Consider the following 24,657-nt stretch of genomic DNA (forward strand, 5'->3'; position numbering starts at 1 on the left):
TGAATCTGTGAGATAGCCATGCCCCCTTCATTTGAATAGGCTATAAGAAATGAGAGTTAAATAAATAAAAGTAAAAGTAAGACTTGGTCATTTAAAAAAATGTCTTATTTAAAATAAAAACCTATTATTTATTGCCTTGTTTATTTATTTCAGGATGTTTTTCATAGGCATACTGTATTTATTTATTGATTTATAGAATCATGTATCAATGTATACAATCAATGTAGTCTTTTATAACGCCTGCCTAAAATATTCTGTGGGGGTCCTCAATGGGTCCTTTAGGCGCCTCGGACAGCTTTTTGTCTCTCTCCTCTGATTGGCTGCTACTCGTTTTGCTCGTTTCGTTCCTTGACAAGCAAAATAAGTGCTGCTAGGCTGAGTTTGGTCGTAAGAAAAAGCACCGTACATTATAAACATGAATATCCCGAAGATGACCGAGGAACGACCTGAAAGATCCGATGGGAAGATTGTGAAAATGGAGGTTGACTACAGTTCAACTGTAGACCAGCGTCTCCCGGAATGCGAAAAAATGGCTAAAGTAAGTCTGAAAGAGGCCACAGCCGGCTGAGTCATGGTGCATCAGTATCAGTGCGTTAGCATCCAAGCTAACATCGACATTTTTGTCACCAAATGTAAACTCCTATAACTAATATATTAAGCGTAAATTACTCACAAATGATTTGTGATTTGTTAACGTTCACACATTTTAGTTACCCGTTTACTCTCGCATATACTTAACGTTACGTATTTGCTATTATGCTCGCTAGTATGCTAACGTTAGTCTTAGCGGTAAAGGCATTGGCAACATCTTAAGCTAACTTGCTAGGCAGGCAAATTGCCTTTAATTTTGTGTAAGTCCAAAAACATTAACATTTGTCGTAAGTAATTTAGTGTTACTAACGCTAAGCTTGTGTGTTTCTGTTGCAGGAGGGCAAGCTCCAGGAGGCCGTTGAGAGCTTGTTGTCATTGGAGAAGCAAACCAGAACGGTTGGTTTTGTACATTAACGTTATTAGTACAACTTGGTTACTTTCCTTTAATTTTGCTGTGGGAAGTCCAACATCTTGGAGGTTGTGCCCCGAATGTGAATGTCATAAATACATTGACGATTCATTATATGACTCAGCCCACTACAAAACACAATAACTTGCAAAACCTTCCTCATTGTTATATATTTTGATCAAAACAGGTCCAATTCAGAGCAATTAATCTTGGTCTCTGCTGGCACCTGTACATTGTTTTAACTTAGAAATATGAGGGCACACAGTCACAGTCACCCATAGCAGTGACAGTTTGCTAGGAAGGGTTCTCAGCATTCTGGAGTTCTGGAGTGCTGCTTTCCTGCCATTAAAAATTGACCAAAGTAACCAATGTCCTGAAAAACAAGTTTCTAGGAACCCTGCATGGTGTTGAGTAGAAACATATAGCCTAGCACAGGGGTGTCAAACTCAATTTCACTAAGGGCCACACTGAAAAATGAATATCTTATCAAGTATAGTTTATTGACATGCTTTTATTTAAAAAAGTAAAATAATTTTGACTGTATTATTGCATGTCTCACATAGCCTTATCTCTTACAATTTGGCCCACGTAAAGCCCTAAAAAATCAGCAACAAAGTTCATTTTTTAAAAGCAGGCTACCACACAGCCGACTCAGCATCCTGTTTCACAGGCCTGAATATGCAAACTCACTGGTTGTGTGGGAATTTCTGAGTTCTAAGTCGGCAAATCTGCCAAATTCTGCTTTGAGTGTCGCATAATTGCAGTTTGAAAAACAGTTCCCCGTCTTTTTGGTTTGGCGCACAACTAGACGGGCCAAAATTTATTGTGAACCTAAATTGATATGTGTTTGACACATAGCCTAGTAGTTGAATTTCTCTTGATAAATTAACTTGGCTGGGTCCTCAGCATAAAATTTTTTAAGAGTAGTTGTGTTCATGAAATAAGTAATTTATTTATGTGTTATTTTTGTGTACATTTTAGTCCTTTTTTACTTATCTGCCTTCAACCCCTGCTCAGGCATCAGACATGGTGTCCACCTCCAGAATCCTTGTGGCTGTGGTCCAGATGTGTTATGAAGCCAAGGACTGGGATGCCCTGAATGAAAACATCATGTTGCTCACCAAAAGAAGGAGTCAGCTGAAACAGGTCAGATACTTCTTTTTTCCCTGAAGGCTCTTTTCTACCACTTGTGTGCAAACATAGTCTTACAGTATAAGTCCAACCATCTAAAAAAAAATAATAATCTTGCAAGCCGCACTACTGACTAATCAAATTACTCAAATACGATTTTTGTTTGTTGTCAAGATATCGAGCACACCATGTACACTCTGCAATGTTCACACCGTCATATAGTTTGAAGCCTGTTTTGAAATGATCTCCCCTGAATGACAATGACAAGTTTTTGTTCTGCTCTGTCTTATCAGGCTGTTGCCAAGATGGTGCAAGAATGTTACAAGTACGTGGATTCTGTGACTGACCAGGCCATCAAACTGAGACTCATCGACACACTTCGCACCGTGACTGCTGGCAAGGTCTGGAATGTCCTTATGCGTGTTAAAACAGAGCTGTATACTAGAGACAAAATGAAAGTTGTGTAGATTTAAGCAGTTGTTAAATTTAAAGGGAAACTATGGCCATTTTCAAAACATATACATGTTATTCCTATGGTACTTCCTTTGGACAGTCCAAAACAACTTTCTCCCAAATCCAAAAACCAGTGCCAGAACTCAAATTTGTGATGTCATTAAGTATAAAGTCTGGAACGGCTCTCTAGACAATGAATTGGGAAAATATGTTATAGATCGCAATGAGAACACCCAGGAGACTGTTCTGATTATGTGGGTGCACTTTCTGTTTCACAACTGAGAACACTAAAATAGAATAAAGCTCATTTGGGTAATAAAGAGAAGAAAACTCAGTCTCTCATTCATTGGCCACGGAGCAGCTCCACACTTTATTCTTGATGACATCACACGTTTGAGGCCTACTTCTCTGGTTTCTGGCTTTGAGAGAGAGTAGCTCTTGTTCACAGATTTTGATTGAACTATCCTAGGCCATGAAAATAACGTATATTAGAATTCTTAATTTAGGGGCGCGGAATCAGAAATCATCATCACGTGATTTACAATAGAAACTGTTATAGTATAAGCATTAAAACAGGGACATAATGCAATAATGAATGTCCATTAGATGACCATTCCACTTAAGACATAATCTCCTCTTCACTAATCATGTCCACCTCACAGATATATGTAGAGATTGAGCGTGCGAGGCTGACGAAGACCTTGGCCAATATCAAGGAGCAGAGTGGGGAGATCAAAGAGGCAGCTTCCATTCTTCAGGAGTTGCAGGTAGGGGGCTAATGGCCTTCATTTTCTTGCTTTTAGGATGAAGATTCAGAAACACTTGTTGCGGGGACAAATAGTCACACATTTATGTTTTGGGTTTGAAAGAATTTGGTTGTTGGGGGTATTCTTTGTCACCACATTTCTATAGGGGGACATTACACAAACTAAGTGAATAGGGAGGTTAATGGCTTGCTGTTTTGGAAATTGATTAAAAAAAAAAATATATATATATATATATTTTTTTTTTTTTTTTTCTCCTCAGGTGGAGACATATGGCTCCATGGAGAAAAAGGAGAAGGTGGAGTTTATCTTGGAACAGATGAGGCTTTGCATTGCTGTTAAAGATTACATTCGCACCCAGATCATCAGCAAGAAGATAAACACCAAATTCTTCCAAGAGGAGGGCAACGAGGTAAGAGACAGAGGCCAGGAATTGAGCGTTAACAAAATACTGCATTATGTTGTTGGCTTGACAACGACTGATGATGAAAAGCATTTGGTGACCACCAACACTTTGTTGGTGGATTTGAACTGAGTTGGTTGGTGTAACACTAACTTTTCCCCTTTTTGTCTGATGACAACTCAGGAGTCCAAGCTGAAGTACTACAACCTGATGATTCAGGTAGACCAGCACGAGGGCTCCTACCTGTCTATCTGCAAACACTACCGGGCTATCTATGACACCCCCTGCATCTTGGAGGACAGCAGCAAGTGGCAACAGGTACATGGGCTTTCTCTCAAGGCCACTGTATACTATTACATAGTATTAAACAAACATAATTTTTTTTTTCTGTAGTTAATGAGAAAGTGTGCTCGTTTTTACTAGTGTCTGGAATTCACACTGCTAAAAATCCATTTTTTGATTAAATGGTTATGATAAAATGTAATGCAGCAACAAAATGAATTCAGCTGTACTATTTTCCTGTCTGTTTTCCTGCCTTAGTGCTGGAGCACAGTACCATGGTTAAAGAAGAAACAATATGTTTGGAAATACAATAAATGACTGTACCAACCCTGAATGAAGAAGCGTAAACTCTGTTCTTTAGTAAGGAGAGGTTCGCCTTTAGTACTGAAATCTAGATTTTTGCACAAACAATGCTCATGGTGGGATTTTTCATAAGAACATTCTTCTGAGCACATACCCACGATGTGAACATCATCCTTTTTTATCAATGCTTTTTTTTCTGTGAACAATGACAATCGCAGCATAGTTTGCAATAATAAAAATGTCCCCCCCCCAGGGATCAATAAATCTGATCTGACAACGCTATATCTAATTTAAAACTTTACTTTGCGTGTTGCTATAACAGCCATGAATGCATTTGTATTTCAGGCCCTGAAGAGTGTGGTGCTGTACGTGATTCTTTCCCCTTACGACAATGAGCAGTCAGACCTCGTGCACAGAATCAGTGAGGACAAGAAACTGGAAGAAATCCCTAAATACAAGTAAGACATACTTTGTGCTCTTCTGCCTGTTGGCTTTACCATACACTTAACGGTCCTCTGACCTGATATGATGTGGGTCCAAATTTCTCAATAGAGTATATGTAATTACAGCACTTTTACACACAATTACGTGAGAGCATTTTGCTGCTATGAATGGGCATGTGTTACCAGGAGAAAAATAAATCTTTAAAAGGTAAAGGCCATCTGAATCAACAACCAACTGTACAACATTAGTCTGTGTCTGCAGATGTTGAAATGTGGCCAGCAACTAAATTTCCTGACTCGCGTATGCAGCACACATAAAGTGAGACATTTGCCTAACTTTTGTGTGAAAAGAGGCTGCTGTGTGTTGCCTACTCCGGGGCAATGATCATAGCCACTTTCATGTACTGACATCACATGCAAACACTATAGCCAGGTGTGGTCAGAGGGGATTTTCACTATATTCCTCCCCCACTTCTAGGGACCTTTTGAAACAGTTCACGACTATGGAGCTGATGCGCTGGTCTTCCCTGGTGGAGGATTATGGGAAAGAGCTAAGAGAGGGCTCACCTGATAGCCCTGCCACAGATGTCTTCTCTTATTCAGAAGAGGGGGAGAAAAGGTGGAAGGACCTGAAGAACAGAGTGGTGGAGCACGTAAGTCCCACAGTCAAGTGTAGGCTCTTCTCATTTGGAGCTGATACATACATATTTAGATGGCTTTACTGAGATTTTTTTTTTTTTTTTATGCTTGACAGCAGGGGGACATCTAATCAAATACATTTTCTAAGAGCACCTCAACTGCCTTGCTGTCCCAAACAGGGCTGGCACTATCAATCCAATAATTAATCATCAAGAAGCATCTTATCGTGACAAATATTGGCCATGGAAAATGCATTAGATGTTATCAAACAGTCATTTTTTTATTTTTTTATTTGGCTGGGCAAAAATGTGGGGACATTTTGAGTTAGAGTGATGAGCATTCATTGAAAGTGGGGCCGTAAATATTGCATGAAAATCTTGAAACTACAATTACATTGACAGTCAAAGTAGAACTGTCTGATTTAAACCTTCCTTGAGCATACAGCGAATGAGGGGTTTCAAGCTCAAAATGCTATATTAAAACCCAAAAGATTGATTCCTACCATTTAAGTGGTTATGAATCAAATTGGAGTAAATGGGGTAAAATTACTAGAGCTCGGTAAATGGGCCCTGTGAGCAAAACGGAAAAAAATTATGGCTGTGATATTGAAGCAGATTCAGTGGCTATACTGGCAGACTGTTATGTGCGATTGGTAATGGATGGTTGGATTTCACTCATGCATATTTGTTTTCAGCCATTAGTGTTGGTGTGACCTGAGAAGCCTCTCTATTTAAACCTTAAACACTTATTATATAATATTCAGAGAGAGGGAGAGAGAGAGAGAGAGAGAGAGAATTTTTTATTTTTATTTTTTAAATGAAATTCTCCTTTTCCCCCTAGAACATCAGAATAATGGCCAAATATTACACCAGAATCACAATGAAGAGGATGGCTGGACTCCTTGACCTCTCCATTGATGTAAGTAACAGCCTTACTAATTAACTTAATTAATGCAGCCAGTATGACAGCAGTTAGTAGTTGCTTTTAGGTTTGGATTAAGGAAATTAATCCTCAGGATTTGGTCTCCTGAAAGACTAACATGATGTCTGTCTGCTCCAATATTTTGTCAGGAATCAGAGGAGTTCCTCTCCAGCCTAGTTGTAAACAAGACCATCTATGCCAAGGTCGACCGGCTGGCTGGCATCATCAACTTTCAGAGGCCTAAAGACCCCAACGACCTGCTTAACGACTGGTCGCACAAACTCAACTCTCTCATGTCTCTGGTCAACAAGACCACACATCTCATTGCCAAGGAGGAGATGATCCACAACCTGCAGTGAAACTAGATCATAATGCATTATTTCATGTTTTGGTTCATGTTTGTTTTGTTTTTCCTTCTGTGGGAATGTTTTTGAATATACAGTATATTGGCGCACTGCGACTGCAGCGTAATTACGATGTCGTATAATTGGAGGTAAATCTGCAGCACATGCACAGCAACTGTTAATTTTTTACTATCCAGTAAAACCTTGAAAATAAACCCATGAGCACCTCCGTACTTTGCACCCCTCTGTCAGTGACTGGATCTCTAAATATGCTTCCCATTTCCATGTAATGGATTATACACTGTGGTTTAAGTTGTTGCTGTATGAAAACATGGCTAAAAAGTATTTTAAATGTATCCTTAGCAATGTAGACAATAAACCCCTTTCATTTGGTTAACATTTTGTATGTAGGTTTTATACAGTATATAACCTAAATGGCATACCTTCTAATATGATACATGTTAAAGGGATAGTTTGGCTTTTTTGAAGTGATCCCCGTGCACAGCCTACGTAGAGTCCGTGCCTGTCCTTGCATCTGTTTCTCCAAACTGAAGGCATGCCGACCGTCATCCACTGAAGTAATACACTGACTATGGATAAGGCCGTCATGCAACCCCTCTTCAAAATATTTAAACTATCCCTTAAGGTTCTTATAAACATGACTGCAACACATCCATGTGTATTCTGTATTAAGTTTTAGAAAATACAAGCAGAAAAAAAACATATCACAATGCTGTTAATTCCCCTAACGAGACCTGGAGAAGGAAAACAAATCTTCCCTAGTTTTGTTCATCTAAAATCAAGACACCTGACGTGGTAAATCAAGATTTGTCAAGTTCATGCAAGATGTTTGCAAGTTTTAATCCAATACAATTTAATTCAAGAGACAATAAGACTTCTACTTATATGCTGTTACTAATCTTGACCAATGTTACGTGTCCGGTTAGTGTAGTCATTTCCATACAAAAAAAAAATAACTAAAATAAACACAAGACAAGACAACAGTTCCAGAATTCCAACTCAGAACCGCAGGACCTTAAACTCACATTGACTGAGTCTGCCCCTAATGCTTTAATTTTCTCTATCCACCTTAGAAATTCCCTGCTATAAACATTTCTGGTCAAAGTTTAAACAAAGGGTACCCCTCATATGCCAGTGAATTAGGAGCACCCACTGTAATTGACTTTGTTACAGTGTACAGGGTAGAGGAATTATAGTGTGCACTCTGTATGACAATTTGACTACTACCTACAGACAGGTGACAAACTAAAGAAAACTTCTGAATAAATGTGAAGGAAATGCAGATTCTTCCATTTGTAAAATGGATATCAAAGAGCATTGAAGCTATTCTGACAGCTTATGGTGACCTAACAACTTACTGTAGGTGTTGGTGTTTTCTTTAATTTGGCAGCCATCTGCACATTTACAGTGTACAGCCCTACATAATGCATAACCCTCTTTACAGTCTATGGCATAACCTCATGTCTGACTAACCTGCCTCCTTCCCACATTGCAGCCAGAAAGACTAGCAGCTCCAATAGTGGTCACACATAAGGTCATGCACCACCTGAAATTCTATTTTAATCGATAAATAGTAGCCAACACATTGATAACGTTACATTATGTATGTTATCTAGAATGGATAACCAAGGTTGAGGCTACAAACTAAACACAGTGGTGGTGTGTTTGGTTACATTTATATAGATATATCATAGTTGAAACCAAAACAAAAATAAACTATTTTGATTTACATGGATATACATTTATAACTGGTCATTAGAGGCGAGGTACGTCTAAATGACATCAGTACATCTCACACTTTACTGATACCATCTTACCATCACAATTTCACCTCCAGCAGAGGCAGCATCTGCAGGATGCTCTGGGAAAGCAAATACAGTACAGTGCCATTCAATTGACTATTATACAGAAGAGGAGGCAATGGATCAACACGGCAGGAAATGGCATCACTGGTTTGACCTTTTTTGTTTGAGTGAGCTTGTTCTGATATATATATATATATATATATATATATATATATATATATATATATATATATATATATATATATATATAATAACATAATTCCCTTTGGTTGTTCAGCATGTTTTGAATCAAAAACAAAATATTTTGCCCCAGGATATATTGCCCCATTTTTTTTTATCATGCCAACATAAGCCAAAGTAGTTTTCAAATGTGTGTTCACAGCAAAAAATGTCACATCTGTGTTTTTAATGCCTTTCATATAAATAAACAAGTTAAGTTTTTTAGTGTTTTTTTTTTTTATTGTCCCAGTTGTACAGCCATTCTAAAATATTACACTTAAACTTCTATTTGGTCATACATTTAAGAGTAATTTTATTAGAATTAACAGTAAATGGTAACCCTAAGTTATATGTTTGAAATGAATCAAATCAAAAGAATTTTAAGACAAACGCTTTTTGACAAGGAAGATCCCTGCCTTGAGAGGCCACACACAAACACACGCAGTCACACACAGTCCTCTCAACCTTCAGATCAGTGCATTCCCACTATGCTTTGCGATGGTCTGACAAGTGGATCCAAGATGGCGTAGAAAGTAAAGCTAGGTAAGTGTTGACTTCCCATTTTCAGCCCTTTCAGTTGTCTTTTTCATCGCAAAGCCACTGGCACGAATACCCTTCACAAATCATTATGATAATGACGAATGCTTTGAGTTCATGCAAGAAGTAAAACACGATGTCATATCAATTATATGCGCCTAAACACCGTAGCAAAATTACAGGCCCCAACCCGTTTTGTTTCGGCGAACCTAGCTAGCTAGCTAGCCAGCTTGCTAGCTAGCTTGCTAATATTAACAAACCAGCCAGCTATTCTTGTTGTGAGCTTGCCAGTTTGGTGCCAAGAAAGGCCGTGTTTTGGCTGGCAAGCTAGCTGTTAGCTACGCATACTCTGGTTAGTGGCAACATTGTTTATCCTGGGCAAACGCAAACGGCAAGTTAACCAACATTGTGGGGAAATTTTTCAGGGCTTTGTAACGCTGCCGTCATCGCTCTGACTTGCAACAGTCATGACAAGTTCACTAGACAAACAACAGCTAGCTAAAACTCTACCTGCTGAAAGACGAAACAAGTCATTTCCAACGTTTGTGTTTATTAGTGTCTGCTCTCTTGATGTCTAATAATTTAATTCGATTGAAAATGTGCAAGTTTTATAGCCGTGTTTTCTACACATTGCTGCGAACGATAACGTAACTGTCAAGCCAAATAACGTTATGTCAGGATGAAAGCAATCGATGTTATTTTACAACTATCCTCAGCTAAAAAATTAGCTTTCTTCTCCACTGTAACATTCCTGCAGTCGAAACAGTAGCCTCTGTAGTAGGATCCCCACGACTGGACACTAAAAACAAGGCAGGTGTCCACCCACTGTATCCCGCCAAACTATTTGTTGATGCCTCTGAATTGGCTGGCTTGCAAGCACTAACATTAGGTAACAGCTATTCTTACTGTTACAAATAAAAGTGTAAAACGCGGCATAGGTTTTTAAAATATGCTCTCATAATTGGAGAACGTCCTGTGTTAAGATCAGTCCTGTGTTTCCCTTTCCCAGCAACAGACCTTGTCTGCTAACCCAAGCAACTTCCCACCCTCGTTTTGCATTCCTCATACTGTACAACATTTGCTAACTAGATTCTGACGATTATATGTTGTCCCTCAATGTTGTAAGATAGAAACATTAGAATGTCTTAGTTGCCACTATGGCAATAATGGCATAAGGCGACTGCCTTTTTATGTGGTGCATGTTTTTAAACTATGGTTTTGACATTAATCAAATACAATATGTGGAAACAGGGGCTGGACCAGTGTTTCTTGTTTAAGATGCTCCAGAGAAGCTGTGTGTTATTATGTAATAGTGTTGCAGCGATATACCGGTTTCATGGTATACCATAGTATGAAAATTTATGGTTATCATTCCATGCACATTTCCTTATCTACAGCAGTGGTTCCTAACCTGGGGTCCAGGGACCCCTCAGGGGGGCGGCAAAGATCACAGGGGGTGCGCAAGTCTTTATCTGGTTTGAGGTTGAGGTAAAAAAAAAAACGGTATAAAAACTATATATTTTTGTTCGTAAAATTGTAGGCAGGCTACTTAATAGGCCAAACCTCCGGGACCTCTTAACCTGGGACCCTTGCTGTCATCAGGTCAGCTGCTAGCTGCTATCATCCTCGTTTTTCCTATTTTCACTATTTGAATGAAACATGGCGGAGAAACGTAAACGTGCTGATAACTGCTCTGTATCAAAAAAAAAAAGTAAGGCTCTATCTCGAGAGTTACCTCAACTTCGGTTTCCGGGTGGGCTTTTCTTAGACATAAGTAGGGGGGGCGCCAAGGAAAAAAGGTTGGGAACCACGGATCTACAGTATTGAAAAAAGGAAGACTTTTTACACATACTTACTTACATTTAAAGATGGTTTCAAGTTTGAATTATAATTTTTAAATTTAGAAGTTTGTTCAACCCCCCAAAAACTTTTTACGTCTTTAAGGGTTGCAACTGATGATGATGATGATGATGATGATGATAATGATAATAATAATAATAATAATAATAATAATAATAATAATAATTATAATAGTGTAATACCGTGAAAGCGTGACATATTCTGCGAAGTTACCGTACCTTCAAAAATCTCATACCGTCGCAATCCTATTACGATATGGGTGCTGCAACATTATTTGTCATAATTGGCCAGTGGATTAGGGCTGCACAAAATGTCGATTATTTTTTTTTTTTTAGCGTCACCCCAATATCAACTGGTGCAATAAACACATCGCGAAAGACACTCAGAGATTTTTTGTGTTGGAAAATTCGTCGTCATTCTTTTTTTAGTGGTGCCTTTTTATATTCAATTCAATGTTCAATAAAAGAATGTTGTGAATGATTTCCTTTTTATTTGTTTTAAATTCAACAAGCAATTTGTTGTACTTTAGAAGAATACTGAAAGCAGCAGAAATGCAGAGCTGAGTACAGTTTAATATCTATTTGGCACAAGTAATATCGTTATCGCATATTTTCCTCATATTGTGCAGCCCTAATGTGCATATAGTATACAAGCATACATTTTCATACAGCCTACTCATAAGATATAGTATTCTTCCTCATCTGAATGTTTTCATTTTTTTGAGGAAGTGAACTTGGCGGCAGTTCACTTTTGTTCTTGTGGAAAAGATGACATTGTGGAGAGAGCTGTAATATATTGTCAGATACTGTACATGAAACACAAGTGTTTGTTGTTTAGGACATGCATTTGTCCATGTTAAATTTGCATAAACATATAGTGTCTTTCTGAGAAGATGGAGATGGGTGTGCTGTCATTAGCAACATTGGAAAATATTGCATGTGTTGGGAAATTTTACCTTGTTGGCCTCAGTGTTAATTCTGTGTGAAATAAATGAAGTTAAACCTATGATAAATGCTATACATCAACACTAACTCCAGATTTAGTCTGTGTCATGTCTAGGGTTGGGTACCGAAACGCGGTGCCAATAGGGCACAGGTTCCGACGTAAACGGTAGTAACGAGACCGAATAAGAACGAAAATTTCGGTGCCTGACTTTTTTTTCAGAAGCATCGCTGCACGGGACGCTACGTTACCGCTAGCTAGTAGCTGGATTAAACACAATGGTTAAAATGCTGACAGCTTACATTAGGCGGTGCAAAGTGTGACTGTGTTTCCCTGTAGAGGATTCCAACACCGGGACGTAACAGTCTGACTGCAGCTGCCGTTGTCGGAAAAAAACAACACACAGACAACACACAGTTCACTTGAAATTCGCCAGACTTGTGGTGCATTTTAAGTTATTGTAAAATACCCTTTTCCCATTTGGTGCTTGTTTTTGTCATTTACCAGCAATTTACTGGTGAAATAAGTCATTGTTATGAGTTATTGTTATTACATTATTAATTAATCATTTCATTTTTACCATATGGCCTTAGCAATAAACAAGCCGTTCTTTAATGTCTCCAACTGTCTTTTTGTGCTCCTTTTTTATATTATATACATTAGAAATAATATATATTTCGGTTCAGGCACCATTTTGGCACCATTTTAAAAGTATCAATTTAGCACCGGTATCGGAAAAAACCCAAACGATACCCAACCCTAGTCATGTCATGTGCGCACCCAACATGTACTGTACATTAACTAGCGAATTTGTCTGTATGTTATGGTCCTCAGAGACGAGAACTGGCCAGTCAGGCATTGCCAGTTGTGCTTGAGCAGCTGCTACAAGCATAGTTACCTGTTGCCGGATATTCAAGAAGTAACTGTCGCACTGCAGTGTTAATATGCTCTTTATTGCAAAATTACGCCAACATGGCAGGTCTAATCAGTTTTTCCCTCTTCTCGCATAGTCCGTTAGGGCACATGAAATGCCCAATCAATGTTTTTTTTATGAAATGCCAGTTTTTTTTACCAGGATGTGACATTATCTGTTATTTGATGATTTCGTGATACTGCTAATGCAGCTTTAACATACAGTAGCTGTCTGCTGTCTCACTTTCAAGGACTAGCTGTTACAAATGAACCCAAAATTACTGAGCCACAGGGCACACATTCACTGTTCCCTTTGAGCCAGTCATAATCAAAAGCTGAATTCCAGGCTGTGGTGAGGGCCAGGATGGAAATCAGCATCAGCAAATTGTTGTGGAATTTTAATTAGCAACCACACGTTTGTTTTGTCAGCCATCTTTGCACATAATAACTATAATGCTGCTTTGATAAAAGGTGTTTTTCTGCCAGCCTGAGATAAGCTGCAATGCCAATGGTTAAACGAGTAAGGTTGAAATCTGACCAAAAGTTACTAAGTTATTGGCCAAGGTTGAGCTTTTGTTTCCCTGGTGTTCCCCAACAGGTCATGGTGTACCATTCTATCCAGATCTGTGCTGGTTGGTGTGAAGGTCTTGTAATCTCAGACTGAGGTTTCGATTATCATGCTGTAGCTGCTTTTTTGTTTCTTAGCTAGGCATTAAATGCATGTTGCTGGGGCCACAGAGACTTGAGGTGGGCATTGTACAGTATACTGCTATGATAGTTATCTTGCATCAACTATTAGTTATCCCAAGGCCCTGACATACCAAGCACGGCAAAGAACTAGTGGTGACGAAGCCCGACTGGAATATAATGCAGTAAGGGAAGGGTCGGCCGATTCCAATGTCCAGCCGACACAGCGATGCATCCCTTAAAATAATAATAATATAATAAAATAATAATTTAATTGTTTGAACCTCTGTGTTTTTTCAGAAGGAACATTCAAAAGTTAGCCTGACAAGCCAGACCCACATCAAGATGTTGGGTCTGGGAACTCACCATTGGCAGGGCTCAATCCGAGGGGCGGGATAAACTGTTGTCTTTCAAATTCCCTCTGCACGCAATAGGATAGCGCTACAACCAACCAGAGCAACGAAGAATGTATCCGGTCGGCAAAACTCCGAACACATCTTCCTTTTTTTTTAAGAGTGACTTCAGTGCCATTCTTTTCTCAAAGAAAAGCTTAACTCCAAGTCTCCAGACCGCTGTTCGCCAGCAGCAGCCATCGTCTTTGTTTTCAGGTAGCAGGGAATTTGCGCGAAACCGTCGTAACTCTGCGCCCTTATGTTAAGCTCGTCCACTGACTCTATACACGATGTGATTGGCCCGGCTGGAGTTTGGCTTTTCCAGCTCGCAAGCCAACGGAGAGTTGCTAGACCCCCTGGCTGCAAATTACATTTGCTGCCGCTAGGGTGCGTCTAGATTTCTAGGCTACTCAAAAGTCATTTTTGGCCAGTTTTGACAGCTCTGTGTATTGGAATAATCAGATAAGATGAAGATGAAAAATGAGAAGAGCCTTCTGCGTGTGCCCTGTTGACTTCAGTCGTTTGCTTGCTTTCCTCACTTCCTTTTTCTTTGTCTTGCAAAAATTAGCTTAAACTGAATAGCCAATCAAATGAATTCCTCTCACCACCAGCTTTGACGCCAACGTTAAATCGCCCGAAACAAGGGCCGACTAGTAGCAACGGTGTGTGACACATCGCACCAACTTGGACGGACGCCGATCTCCTTGGTGTGTCAGGGGCAGGCCTTTGAACTCGGTATTTAAAAAAAAAAAAAAAATAAATAAAGGGGGACACATCCCCTTTCTGATCCAGGTCATATGTGAATTGTCATGACCAGGGATCAACCTGTGTTGACTGGCTTGGTTTGAATTAACAAAAGAAGCGTTAAACACGGGTCAGATAACCCTGGTCCGACTCAGGTTGAACATGGTGTAAAAGAGGTAATAGTTGGTGTTGACCGTTTGGCTTTGTGGCACAACACGCCCATTGCCTTCTGCATACCGTCCAGCATGTCATACTGTCTAGTCTCAATAAAAGCTTCACATTCTGCATTATCAATTATGTTAATGCCCTTAGTCTAAGCAGTCACATGACGCCAGACAGTTGACTCCACTGTTGTTGCTTTGGAGCTTGAGATGATAAAAAAATTTTCTCACATAATGCTTTAGGCTTCTCATGTGATCACTGCTTTCCCAGCTAGTTGCAAATGTATTTGAATGTACACTGTGTGAGCAGAGGCCCAGAATATAAGGTATGTAGGAGCCACTCTTAGAGCCTCATCCTCTCTTTCTGTTGACTTAATGACACAGATCAACCACATGAGGACATGACTCGTGAGCAGACATCCCCTCCATCCACAAAACACCATTCCGTTAATGTAAAAAATAAGGGCCGTTTCTCAGAGCTCAATAAGATGTCTTCTTGTTTTGACGTCTTGCAATATGTCTCAGAGAGTCGCATGTAATAAGTAAGAGTGCAGCAGGGAGAAAAATCCCTTTTCAAATTAAGATTTTAGTTAGCAACTGGTCAAGTTGAGTCATTGTTCGTGTGGCAGATTCTGCTCATCTTGTTCTTAAATGGTCTCAGAAAAAGTATTACGCAGATCTGACTTGGTTCCGCCTGATTCATGTAGTGACTTTTGTTATAATGTCTTGGGAGGCGTTTACACCAAAGTGAGTGGTGGCATTTTGAATGGAAATTAGGTTTATGTTTCACATTAAAACTTCTAAATACCAAAATCATACATGTACTATATATATATATATGTAACACAAAATATTCAATTTTGACGTGTATTGCATGTGGAGTCTAAGTAATTTCTTCCCCTTTCAGGTAAGGATGCAGCGATTAACCGATTTCCCTATTAACTGCGCTTTGAAACGTCAAGGTTAATTCATCGTAAATGCTCCGCTACACCGAGTGTTAACTGACTGCAAGTTATGTGTAGCAGTGTGTGCAGTTCTTATTAAACCTCCCTGACAACATAAACGTTCGCGTTTGCGCACACACGGCACATCGGACGCCGGGGCCGGTCACCGCGAGTATTGACTGTCAGAGTGATGTACAACGGCGTCCCGTGGTGGGATAACTTGTTGCCGCAATTTAACGTTGCATAAAGTTAGCAAACTCCAGGAAAACATAAAGCCAGCCCCTGACCTCACAACAGCTGCAGCTGCAACGGGGAATTCAACCCAAGTTGGTAAGCTTGCTAGCGACTTTATTGTTAACGTTGTTTTTAAGTGTGTGTTAGCTTATTAACGTCACCAGTTAGCTAACGTTAGCCTGTTTAATGTTAACGGTAACGTTACAGTTAACAGCTAACGAGTCAGGAGCCGACGTTTGCATTTACAGTGAGTGCACTGATGATAACGTTGCGTTACAGCTCAAACATGTCACTGACGTTAACACAACACGTTACTTACTTTCTCTTCTTCATCCCCTATGGGACATAAGGCTGCAAAGAGATCTTTCCATCGCATTTATTCCTTGGCAACATGCTGCGCATCTCCCTGTGACAGGTGCATCTTGTCTAGCAGCTCCTTCAATTTTAGACCAGCTAGCAGGGCTGCTTCTAGCCCAAAAAGGGCCAACTTCTTCTTTGTTTATGGTGTGACTGATTCATCTCTAGTCTCTTATCTTTTCAGATGAATTTAAATAAAAAGGTTGACGATTCAGACTGATCTCATGAAGTGCCGTATGTATGACACGCCAATTCTTATGCCATTATTGGTGTGTTATCAAGATTTAGCGTGTTTATCAACGCCATTTGGCTTCCATTGACTTACATTACCGTGTGATTTGCTGTGTATTGACGCCGTAGCGAGTAGTATGAAAGGGCAAAAAAAAAAAGCGTAGGAAGGTTGGTCGAGGTGGAGGATGGATCAAACTCAGGACTTTCACCCAGGAGAGCGGGAATCCTGTCCGGGGATCGTGTCCTGCGTGTGATGTTTCCTTTCCACGTTTGTTCTTTCCCTAAACCCAACCCCGTTCTTGTTTCCTAAACCTAACCCGCGTGTGACGTTTCCTAAACCCAACCGTAGCCTTGCGATAACACGTAGCCCCGCGATAACACGCCACGTGGCTTTAGAAAGTGGCGTGTATGTTTACGCTGTGGCATTGCAGACTAACGACGAGGGGGATGAGCGTGACGAACACAACACATGGCAGCTGATTGATCACGTTGTTCTTGCTGCTCCCGAATTTCAAAACGAATACGATCTCGTATTTTACGAAAATAGTTCACCGAAAAGTGTTTCTGAAAACATTTTAAGCAAGAAATTTTTTTTTTTGATCGACAAAGGTCAGTTTAAAAGATTTTCGTCAGATTTTGAGAGGCGCCGAGCCGACCGCTCCTCAGGTGGAGTGCTGCAGGTCACGTCACATGCAGAAATGTCAAGTGGGAGAGATAAGGAAGGCTGCCTGGAGTTGGAGGATGCGCCAGCGTCGTGTGTGTATAGTCTATAGTGTATAATAATTCTCAAAACTGTTACTGTTATTTCTGTTTCCAAAGGCAGCAATACATAACACATTAAAATCTACATCACATCTAAAATCATAGTTTGTTTATGTGATTTCATACATTAGCAGTGAAATTAATTAATGCATAATAATTGTGAAACTGTGTTTATTTTTCAGACTATAATCGTACCAACAAAATCTATAATCGTTGCATCCCTACTTTCAAGATGGAAATATGTAGGCTATTGTTCTACCTCTATGGCCCTGACATAGTCCATATAAGATTGACTTTTTGTCCATCTGTAATCTGTTTGAGTTATTTTCTGGAGTGGATGAATGGGATTAGGCTGTCAGCTGTACACATTTATGATGTTTAAAACTGGGAGAGCAAGTGTTAGTAAGTGATCCACCACTCCCAAGAGAAATAGAGAGGAGCTCTCTCTCTCTCTCGCTGGGAAAAAAATGTGGATATTATAAGTTAATTTCCTGTAAATTCCAACGTGAGGCATTTATGGAAGGTTTTGTGCTGAGTGTTCTTGTGCTATGAGATGTGAAAAACAATCAAACCTAAGGCATTAATGTTACATTATTTTATACAGTCATTGAAGTTCTCAAAAATACACAATGTATTTCACAATTAAGTTTTATTGAGATGCAAAAATGATGGTGGAAACTTGGTCATTACATGTCAAGTTTAAGTTGGAAAGTGAAGCAAACAAATATAATCTGTTTCACCAATAGTTGTGTGTGGGTGTACTGTAGGTTGTATTTTCTCACATTGTATAACCTGGTATGTACTTACAAATAGTCAGTATAATGGTCTGATCTATTTGCATGTTCACTCCATGTTGACTAGAACCTAACCTACAGCCAGTGAGAATGCTTTAGCTAACAAGAAACAAAAAGTCTGGATACACACAGCCATGGAGAGAAAAGAAAAAGCTTTTGTGAAAATAAGAAAAGGCATAATTGTCCCAGTTTTAGATTAATGTATCACGTTCACAATTTTTCAGTGCCTAGATGACGGTTGTGTTATTTCAGTTCCTGTGGAAAAAAGAATATTCCAGTCTTGAACTGTTGCAGGGAGTTTGAAAAGCCTTGCTTCATTTTCAGTACAAAGAAAATGTTTTTAGTTTTCAACCAATGTCAGCATTTAAGCTGTGGAGCAGCTGTAAAATGTTGATGAACACAAAGTGGCTCTATATCAGAGTAAGCATTGTTTAGGAATGGATGTACATTGCGGTTTTCCGTTTATTAAAACAATTACTTAAAGGGTTTCTAATCCAGTGCAATACTGCAACTTTGTAGACATGACAATCACACCTTCCTTCACCCAGCACATCAGCTATAGCCAAGTTTTGTCACTTTAATCGGGGTGGCAGTTTCTGGTCTCCTGTTGCCCATCCCTGCCTCAGAAAAGATATTCAAACTATGTCTTTCTTGTCTTTTTCGGATTTCAGAAGTTTTGTCCCTGAGTCATGGCGGACAGGAGAGCGGAGAAGTCATGTGAAGAAGCCAGCAGATCGTTAGCCAAGCAGGAGTACGAGGCGGCAGTCAGCCATAGCACGGACGCCCTGGTGGTCCTTGCACCCCAAGCCCCACCCTCCGGTGCTCCAGTCCCACCGAGCCCTTCATCCCTTGTCGCTGCTGCCGGACTCCTCCGCAGCCGTGCCCTGCTCTACCGAATTGCTGCCTTCTTGCAGCTGGTGAGGACAGTGGCTGCAACTAAGGATTATTTTCATTGTTGATTATTTTCTTAATGAATCAATATGTTTTTTGGTATATAAATTCTCAGAAATTGGTGAAAATGGGCAGTCAGTATTTCCCAAAGCCCAAGATGACGTCCTCAAATGTCCTTTTTTGTCCACAACTCAAAGATATTCTGTTTACTGTCATAGAGGAGTTAAGAAACTAGAAAATATTCACATTTAAAAAGCTGAAATCAGAGAATTTAGATTTTTTTCTTTCATAAATGAATGAATCAAACCGATTAATCACTTAAAAACTAAAAATAGTTGGCGATTAATTTAATAGTTTTCAACTAATCGATTAATCTTTGCAGCTCTAAATTGTTGCTGCCCTAGCCAGCAAACAACCTATAGTCTTAGATGACCACTCTTTTCCCTCCTCCCCTGTTGCTTTGTGGCCCACAATTTTTTTTCATTTTATATCATACCAGTCAACCTCAGTTATGGCAGGAGGGGGAGGGATACCCTTCTTTGAGAATCTTTAAAAATCTTAACTTTGAGACAGATCTCTGAAAGGTCCTATTACCAAATAGAATATAATTCTCTCCTATTCTTAAATAAATTCATTATACTAAAATGATGTAGGCTGATCATTGTGCTTTAAATTCATTGTTGTACTTCTAATCACTTGGTAAATTATCATAAAGAGAATGCTAGAAATGAGAACAATAAACCCTACTTTCTTCCTCCATGGTACTGTTATGTTATCTTCCCAGAGCACTAAAATTACACCAGTAACTTAAGCCCTAAGATTATGGAAACTACTTAAGTCTATAATGATAGTGTGAGGGACTCCGCTGTGAGGCAAAGATAGCCATTCTTGGAGCTAATGTGAAGCTCTGACCCTCCAACACAAAGTATTCCCACTTGTTATGGTTACCACTTTTTAACTTCTTTTTTTCCCCTTCTGCCTACAGAAAAACTATGATGAAGCAGATGAAGACTGCAAACATGGTGAGTAGCATTTCAAATTGGAACCATCTGCTGATACTGTATACAGTAGTCGTTTTTTCTACCTAGTGGCAGACAAAGTGTGTAGAAGTTAGCCTAAGTTCTAACATGCCATTGCCTCAGTGTAGCAGACGAGATGTCAAATTTGGCCTCAATTCTTTGCAGAATCCTACTTATTTACTGTCTATTGGGTTATTGGCATTGCTTCAATTCTACAATGTTCTAGAGAACAGGCTTGAAAAAACATATTACATATATTGGACGAAACCCTAACTGAATGTATTGAGTTTAATTCTCTCCCTACATGTTCCCTGTGTATTCCTCATCCTGTCCTAGTCCTGGCAGAAGAGATTGCCAGGGGAGACGGTTCGCTACAGGCCAGCTTGCGCTCAATGCTTATGGATGGCAGTCTGCAGGAGGTGGCCAACATCCTCTCTAAAGCCTTGTATGGAGAGCCAATGGTATGATTATTGGACAATGTATATGTCAGCCTACATATTGACTGTAATTAGAATGTAATGCCAAAGTGCATATTAAAGCTTAATTACTGGGTCATACTTCATTACAGGTCATAATTTCCTCTATGGACATTTTCAGGGCATGGGAGGAGTTTAAATACTGAATGATAATGAACATAACTTTCAAAGTGATCTGAGATGCTACTGTAATATTAGATACAGTGTGCTTGATGATTAAGATAGTCATGGTGGTTTTGCAAAGTATGCTACACATAGAAGAAACATATGGCCCATGAAAAACAGATTAAAAACATTTTTCAGGATCATCCAAATTATGTACCACAGTGGAGTAAATTAGTATTGTTAAAAGGTTCCTAACTAATGTTGGAATGATGTTCTACAAGGCTTACTTCTGAATTGAAAAAGAGCTACATGAAAAATAAATGTCTAAGACAAGGTTGTAGTGCCCTACTTATAACAGTGCTACTTTGTGGATTTAACAGACATACAGAGCATCACTTTTTTATGGGTCCACTTTGTCGCCTGTCTGACTTCTCCCTCTCTTTGCTAATCTCAACCGCTGTCTTCATACTTCAACATGCATTTTGCTGCCATGGTGCTTCCCCCAGCTCCACTCTTCTCCTGTTAGCAACCACTTCCTGCCTACACACACACACACACACACACACACACACACACACACACACACACACACACTCACTCACACACTCACTCACTCACAATCACTCACACAATCACATTTAAAGGTTGAGCTTGGTCCCAAGGTCATCCAACATTTTATGCAAGTGTGGACCCTCCTGTTTGCAAGGCAGGTCTCTCTATATCTGTCACAAAGAAACATTATTCTGACACAGCTTGGGCTCATTATCTTTCCTCCTTTGACTGCACCCCCTTCTTTTTGACACCCACCTTTTCACACTTCTCCTATACTAAGTGTACTTCCTTGGATTTGTTTGACTTACAGTATTTCTCAGTGTTTTCACTCTAAAAGTGGGCTTTCTCATGCACACAAAGTTTCTGACAATCAGAAAGGGAACACTAGAGATGCAGAAAACTCTTCTCTTCTTTTGTTTGCCACTACATTTTGGCCCTGTGTGTGTGTGGAGTTTAGTTGTCCTATAGAGTGTCATGCAAGTGTGTTATCAGTTTTTTTTTATTTATTTTTTTTTAGCTTGTTTTAAACCTATCAAGTGATTCAAATCAGGTACCTGTAATGGAGTTATAAACCAGACTAGAGAAGCTCTGCTTGGATCTGTTCTGTAAGAGCTGACACAGGTGCTCATTTGAAGTAAGGTCAGTAGTAAATGAAAAATAGGCCCTATTGGAGACTTTTTGTTGCTTAAATGCCTGAGTGTAAAAATCAGAAACGGGACAGGCAGTCAGCTGGGACTGTATTTACTACATATTGGAATGCTTTATCTGATCATCTAGGATGTATCTATCATCTAGATCTGCCCTAGAGAAGGATGAGAAGACAAATTAACATTTTTATTATTGTTATATTTTTAACACCTTTTGTTAATTAAAGCCTTGGTCTTTTAAGGAAAAAATCGCAGGTATCAGTTTTGAGCCATAAAATACATCTGCAATAGAGAATTCCTTACTAATCACCACTGAGACCCTGCAAATTCACCATATTTCGATAGATTCTGCTGTCGGGTATAGTTACGGGCAGGAAATCTACCCACAGAAGTGACAAATTGAAAGAGCAATGTATAAACTGTAAGCACATCATCTAGATAATACATGAGGTTAGACATTTTTGTCACTTGTATTCCTTGCTGATTGGAGCTGCAAATGTTCACACTTGCATAGTGCAGCTTTTAAAATGGATTTAAATGCCTTGCCTGTAGATATCTGGAAATTACATGATACATATGATTATGCTAAGCAACATCTGCCAGCTTATTCCAAAGCATTGTTTTTTTTTTTTTTTTATATAGTTATCATAAACATGTACTGAAGGCACTGATTGCAGTCTGTTGGTGTAACGAAGATGCTTTTCTACCTTCTTTTACAGAATGGCATTGTCACAAAAGACCTTACCAGATTAAAAATGCTCTTCTCAGAAATAGAGGTAAGTGCTTCTGGTTGCAGGGCTGCACACCTTACTGTTGTGCTCTCTTTCCTCTTCGGTCATACCTTTTTATGCTTGCTGGTTATATAGATGAGGGTTTAATGCTTGCAGCGAGAGTCATAAAGATGACTAATGGCCTGATTTCTAACACTAACTTAATTAATTTGTGCTCCTCTGCCTAGCTTGTAGCTGTTGTGGATGGACAGTGGGGCAAAAAAGTATTTAGTCAGCCACCAATTGTGCAAGTTCTCCCACTTAAAAAGATGAGAGAGGCCTGTAATTTTCATCATAGGTACACTTCAACTATGAGAGACAAAATGAGAAAAATAAAATCCAGAAAATCACATTGTAGGATTTTTAATGAATTTATTTGCAAATTATGGTGGAAAATAAGTATTTGGTCAATAACAAAAGTTCATCTCAATACTTTGTTATATACCCTTTGTTGGCAATGACAGAGGTCAAACGTTTTCTGTAAGTCTTCACAAGGTTTTCACACACTGTTGCTGGTATTTTGGCCCATTCCTCCATGCAGATCTACTCTAGAGCAGTGATGTTTTGGGGCGGTAGCTGGGCAACACGGACTTTCAACTCCCTCCAAAGATTTTCTATGGGGTTGAGATCTGGAGACTGGCTAGGCCACTCCAGGACCTTGAAATGCTGCTTACGAAGCCACTCCTTCGTTGCTCGGGCAGTGTGTTTGGGATCATTGTCATGCTGAAAGACCCAGCTACGTTTCATCTTCAATGCCCTTGCTGATGGAAGGAGGTTTTCACTCAAAATCTCACGATACATGGCCCCATTCATTCTTTCCTTTACATGGATCAGTCGTCCTGGTCCCTTTGCAGAAAAACAGCCCCAAAGCATGATGTTTCCACCCCCATGCTTCACAGTAGGTATGGTGTTCTTTGGATGCAACTCAGCATTCTTTCCCCTCCAAACATGACGAGTTAAGTTTTTACCAACATTTTTATTTTGGTTTCATCTGACCATATGACATTCTCCCAATCCTCTTCTGGATCATCCAAATGCTCTCTAGCAAACTCCAGACGGGCCTGGACATGTACTGGCTTAAGCAGGGGGACACGTCTGGCACTGCAGGATTTGAGTCCCTGGCGGCGTAGTGTGTTACTGATGGTAGCCTTTGTTACTTTGGTCCCAGCTCTCTGCAAGTCATTCACTAGGTCCCCCTGTGTGGTTCTGGGATTTTTTCTCACCGTTCTCATGATCATTTTGACCCCACAGGGTGAGATCTTGCGTGGAGCCCCAGAATGAGGGAGATTATTAGTGGTCTTGTATGTCTTCCATTTTGTTATAATTTCTCCCACAGTTGATTTCTTCACACCAAGCTGCTTACCTATTGCAGATTCAGTCTTCCCAGCCTGGTGCAGGACTACAATTTTGTTTCTGGTGTCCTTTGACAGCTCTTTGGTCTTGGCCATAGTGGAGTTTGGAGTGTGACTGTTTGAGGTTGTGGACAGGTGTCTTTTATACTGATAACAAGTTCAAACAGGTGCCATTAATACAGGTAACGAGTGGAGGACAGAGGAGCCTCTTAAAGAAGAAGTTACAGATCTGTGAGAGCCAGAAATCTTGCTTGTTTGTAGGTGACCAAATACTTATTTCCTGAGGAATTTGCAAATAAATTCATTAAAAATCCTACAATGTGATTTTCTGGATTTTCTTTTTCTCATTTTGTCTCTCATAGTTGAAGTGTACCTATGATGAAAATTACAGGCCTCTCATCTTTTTAAGTGGGAGAACATGCACAATTGGTGGCTGACTAAATACTAGGGATGGGCATGATTGACGATTGATAATTGATCATTAAGAATTTTGTCGATCACGTTAATTTGTTATCGATTAAACTAATGCTGGTTGAGTAGTGTTAGTCTTGAAGCAATGA

General features: G+C 39.6%; 2 protein-coding genes across 3 annotated transcripts in view; both read left to right on the plus strand.

Annotated features, from left to right (window-relative positions):
- Positions 1-323: 323 nt before the first annotated feature.
- Positions 324-7,080, plus strand: psmd12 (proteasome 26S subunit, non-ATPase 12). The gene is made up of 11 exons (XM_078279284.1): positions 324-538; positions 928-987; positions 2,018-2,146; positions 2,425-2,532; positions 3,247-3,351; positions 3,611-3,760; positions 3,935-4,069; positions 4,682-4,794; positions 5,258-5,432; positions 6,259-6,336; positions 6,489-7,080. Exons 1-11 carry the CDS (start codon positions 416-418, stop codon positions 6,696-6,698), a joined length of 1,386 nt encoding a protein of 461 aa, XP_078135410.1. The 5' UTR covers positions 324-415; the 3' UTR covers positions 6,699-7,080.
- Positions 7,081-9,184: 2,104 nt separating this feature from the next.
- helz (helicase with zinc finger) overlaps positions 9,185-24,657 on the plus strand; it is a 59,891-nt gene continuing 44,418 nt past the window's right edge. For both annotated transcript variants that reach the window (XM_078279296.1, XM_078279304.1), the window contains exons 1-5: positions 9,185-9,271; positions 18,957-19,202; positions 20,162-20,198; positions 20,532-20,656; positions 22,695-22,751. In XM_078279296.1, the coding sequence (XP_078135422.1) occupies positions 18,975-19,202; positions 20,162-20,198; positions 20,532-20,656; positions 22,695-22,751 (447 nt within the window). In that variant the 5' untranslated portion in view covers positions 9,185-9,271; positions 18,957-18,974. The remainder of the gene's footprint in view (positions 9,272-18,956; positions 19,203-20,161; positions 20,199-20,531; positions 20,657-22,694; positions 22,752-24,657) is intronic.

The sequence above is a fragment of the Sander vitreus genome, chromosome 2, assembly GCF_031162955.1.
Source record: "Sander vitreus isolate 19-12246 chromosome 2, sanVit1, whole genome shotgun sequence".
NCBI lineage: Eukaryota > Metazoa > Chordata > Actinopteri > Perciformes > Percidae > Sander > Sander vitreus.